Source organism: Temnothorax curvispinosus, unplaced genomic scaffold (assembly GCF_003070985.1).
Source record: "Temnothorax curvispinosus isolate PA1 unplaced genomic scaffold, ASM307098v1 QBEX01014033.1, whole genome shotgun sequence".
NCBI classification, from domain to species: domain Eukaryota; kingdom Metazoa; phylum Arthropoda; class Insecta; order Hymenoptera; family Formicidae; genus Temnothorax; species Temnothorax curvispinosus.
In genome coordinates, this window is record NW_020223813.1 from 1,354 (window position 1) to 5,419 (window position 4,066).

At 30.0% G+C, this 4,066-nt stretch overlaps 1 protein-coding gene across 1 annotated transcript; it reads left to right on the top strand.

Moving 5' to 3' along the window:
* Nucleotides 1-208: 208 nt before the first annotated feature.
* On the top strand, nucleotides 209-2,355 carry LOC112464242 (F-box/LRR-repeat protein 4-like; the record flags this gene model as incomplete). The annotated part of the gene is made up of 5 exons (XM_025031111.1): nucleotides 209-458; nucleotides 578-692; nucleotides 787-1,243; nucleotides 1,342-1,457; nucleotides 2,123-2,355. Coding segments are annotated over 5 exons (1,171 nt in total), but the record flags the coding sequence as incomplete, so codon positions are not given.
* Between the last annotated feature and the right edge of the window lie 1,711 nt (nucleotides 2,356-4,066).

Genomic DNA, 4,066 nt, shown 5'->3' on the forward strand with positions numbered 1-4,066 from the left:
TAAAATAATTAATTATTTAATAATGATATTCAACACACACATGCAGACTGTCAGTACTTAGCAATGCAAATGGAAGCAAGATAAACTTATTGTTAGATTATACATATAATCTTAACGCTATAATTATAAATATATATGATATAATGCATTTTAGTATATGCTAAAAATGAAAAGATTATTATTCTTCATATTTTTTGTTTTTTTTTAGAGAGACAATGACAACTCACAATAAATCTTTATATTGCGAAAGTTGTAGTCGATATCCCTATGTCGGCAGAGTATCCGTAGGAGAAGAGGATAGTGTTGACTTCATCTATCAATTTGCGAAGAAAAGATTTGTTGCCGTAGACCACAAGAGTCTTAGCATATTCCATACTGCCCCTGACATAATTGGGCCACCCAAATTTCAAAATTACGGACAACTATTTCATTTACCAATTCCTTTTTGTTATTTTGAGGTACGTGTATTTTCTGGTACTACCTATCTCTGTTATACTTTTGTACAAAGTAATCGTTATATATGTATTATATGTTACAAGATTTTCTACTATTTGACAATTTTGATTTTCTAATATAGATGCTAGAAACTGGTATTTCAATATCTCCATGGCAAAACAAAAATTTCATGAGATCCACTAATAGAGCCATATCATATTACATGTACGAGTTTGATGCGACAAAAAGATATATTGGTATGTAATATTTAAATCGATAAATAAGATATTGTTAAGGAAGATACGCTTTTGCTGAGAAGAGAGTAAATATAATAATATTTTCTATTTAAAGATATCGAGTTTCATGAAGCTGTATATCCAATCAGAGTCTGTATTTACGAAATGTGTAATCCTGGAAGCGTAATTCAAATTTTGGCTCAAGATTCCAATAATCACTGGATTCAGTTGTGGGATGAAAAGTTTCTGATTGTACCCCCGAAATCAAGATTATTTTCTCCACCGTTGTCGCATCCGTGTAACTTTAAAACTAAAATGCTCAGACTAGTGTTTAGTGACAGCACAGAGACATCTGATACAAAACTAGATGCTGTGATGCTCATTGGCACATCAGATTTGATCCTTCCTAGAAATCCTAACGAGAGTTTAAGTAATCTGTTGAAAAGAATTAACAGCATGTACTCTTTACACCACGACGATGTTCATAATTTAACAGCAGATTCAAAAAATGCACACTTGGATGTAGTTCATCTGCAACAGAATTTTTCCAAATACTGTGTTATTTGTAAAAGGTATTATTATCATCGACATCAAATAATATTTGAATCCATTTTTTCTGTTAATAATAAGAATTAATTTAAAAATTAATTTGTTCCGATAATATTTGCAGCGACATAAGAAGGGTTTCTTATAAGAATAATTTGAAGCACAACAAGGCATCTCAAGAGATAATACCTTATGTGCAACCTAACGGAGAGAAGAATTCGCGTCATATTTTATTGAAAAGTAATTCGAATTGTGCCAAGGGAGTGAAATTCTCATTGGATGAATCCAAGAAGCTATCACGTTGCAGTTTATCTGCGCTTCCTGTAAAGTATTCTAAGAAGTCTATTTCTCATCACAATGTTTATTACAATGACATTTCGTACTTTGAGTATTAAAGTATATTTATTTTGTATTATATTAATTATATTTTATCTTTACAGAATGAAATGCTACTAGAAATATTTAAATACTTAGATGTGGTAACATTATGCCGCATGAATGAAGTATATAATAAGCGCTTTGATACTTTATCACGGGATCCTCTACTCTATACACGTTTGAACGTGCGATATATTCACTTTAACGACTATATTGATAATTATATGTGCGATATATTTCGTTATTTTACACCTAGATGTAAATATTTGCAACAATTAGATCTTACAGGAAGCTGGTTTGATGTCAATGATTTCGTAAATTTTCTTGATAATTGCGGCAGGCGTTTAACGCATTTAAGATTAAATGACTTGCCGTTCAGTGGCTGCCGCTGCATCGACGTAAATCTTATCCTACTTAAAACTTCAGAGACATGCAAAAATTTGAAAGGTATATGCATATAGTATATGTATATATTGTCAAGATTATTGGTAGATTGTATAACAATTTGTAATACAAATTTTTCTTAGAATTGGATCTCAAAAATTGGCTCAACATAGACGATGAAGGATTTTCGTATCTCGAGGGACTAAATAATTTGGAACATTTAAACCTTTTTCGTACTGGCTATACTAGTATAAGAACCGAACGTTTTTGCAAGATATTGCAAAATAATCGACGGATGCGTCAGTTATCGGCAGATAGCGACTTAATAAACGATGCAGTTCTAATAGAGTTGGGAAATTCGTGTTGTGACTTGGAAGTAATATATTCACTCTACGCACGTAATCTTACATCTCGGGGTATTAAGGCTCTCGCTAACTGTAAAAATTTACAAAAAGTGGCCCTTTATCTGTAAGTGTGTGTGTGCTACATTTTCTTTTAAAACACACATCATTGTATTCTTTATTGAAATTTGTTTGCTTCTTTTGCGAGCATTTTGATAAAAGTTACAAGAATTTTCTCTTTGCAATTAAAGTACTGTACTAATTACATCATTTTTGTTACAGATGCAATTCAGTTACTGATGATAGATTATTTAAATTACTTTCCTCTTATCAAAACTTGCAAGAAGTTTATTTGTGCGATGCTGTCCTCACTGATCACCGGTTGGAATTACTAGCGCAGTGCAAAAACTTAAAAAAGTTATATCTTTTTGACGCAAAACTTGATAAACCTGATAATTGTTCCGTTATTTTGAAACAATGTTTTAAACTGCAGGAGTTTTATTTCATATTCTGTAATATAAATCAATTGGTTAATCAATTGGTTAATCAATGGAAGGAAATATATCCGCACGTGTCCGTCTATACATTATGCCGTCGTGAATAATTGAAATAGTTTTTGTTTAATAATTAGGACAAATTAATTTACTTTTTATATGTTTACTTTTTATATTTTTTTACTTACAAATTTACTTTGTAAAAATTATTTGATAAATTAGGTTTAAAATAACCTAATAATAATTAGGTTTAATAAAAAACCTAAAACCTTATTTATAGTGTTGTTATTTTCGAAACGTTTTATCTTTCTTTCTTCTTTCATAATTTGAATTTTTTGGGCGATGGGTGTCATTTCTTTGTTTGAAATAATTGTTCAGCGAAATACTAGAAAAAGTAGAAAAACTACATTAATAACATCATTAGTCAGTTCTTGATATTTCTTTTGCAACCGTAATGTTTCTTTCGTTTAGAAATAGATCTCCTGTGATACTTTTTCTAGTTACAGTTTCTAAAACAGCTTTCCGTAAAATTTGTTGTAAAAATTTATTTTTATAGATACTGTTTTGAAATAAACTCATGAAAACTACTATAAATATTGGTAGAATTTGTCCGCTGTTTCCTCTTGAAAATTACACTATAATCTTTATATATTTAATTTTAGAATCCATCGTTTCTCCATGAAATAAAAAATATGTACACTTTTAGAATAAAATAGCTCGAAGTATTCGAACCTTCCCACTATATCATATTTCTGCTTCCACGCGAGATGAGATGTCACATGGGTTTACAACTTTCCACGCGTGGAAAGTTCACGCATGTACTTTGCAAGGCGTACTTATGTGTCCAGTTGTTGGGAAAAATTTTTACGAAGATTTTTACCAAGAAAGCCGCAAAAAATATCAAAATTCGGGAAAGGCCCTATTCTGAATAATTACCTACAATTTATTTCTATTTTCCTAAAAAGCGTTCAAACAAATGCTATTTGCCTAGGAAAATAGCATTTGAACACAAATAAACGGGCGAAAGCCATTTGACCAAGCAGATAACATTTGCCTATAATAATTTGCCTACAACACATTATATATATATATATATATATATATATATATATATATATATATATATTTGCTATATATATATAAAATTTTTGTTTTTTTGTTCTCTATACAATAATGCATTACTGCAATTCTAACAATAAAATTTTTTTTTTGCAGGGTTTTACAGTACCTTTAGAAAATATAGAGAACAAAG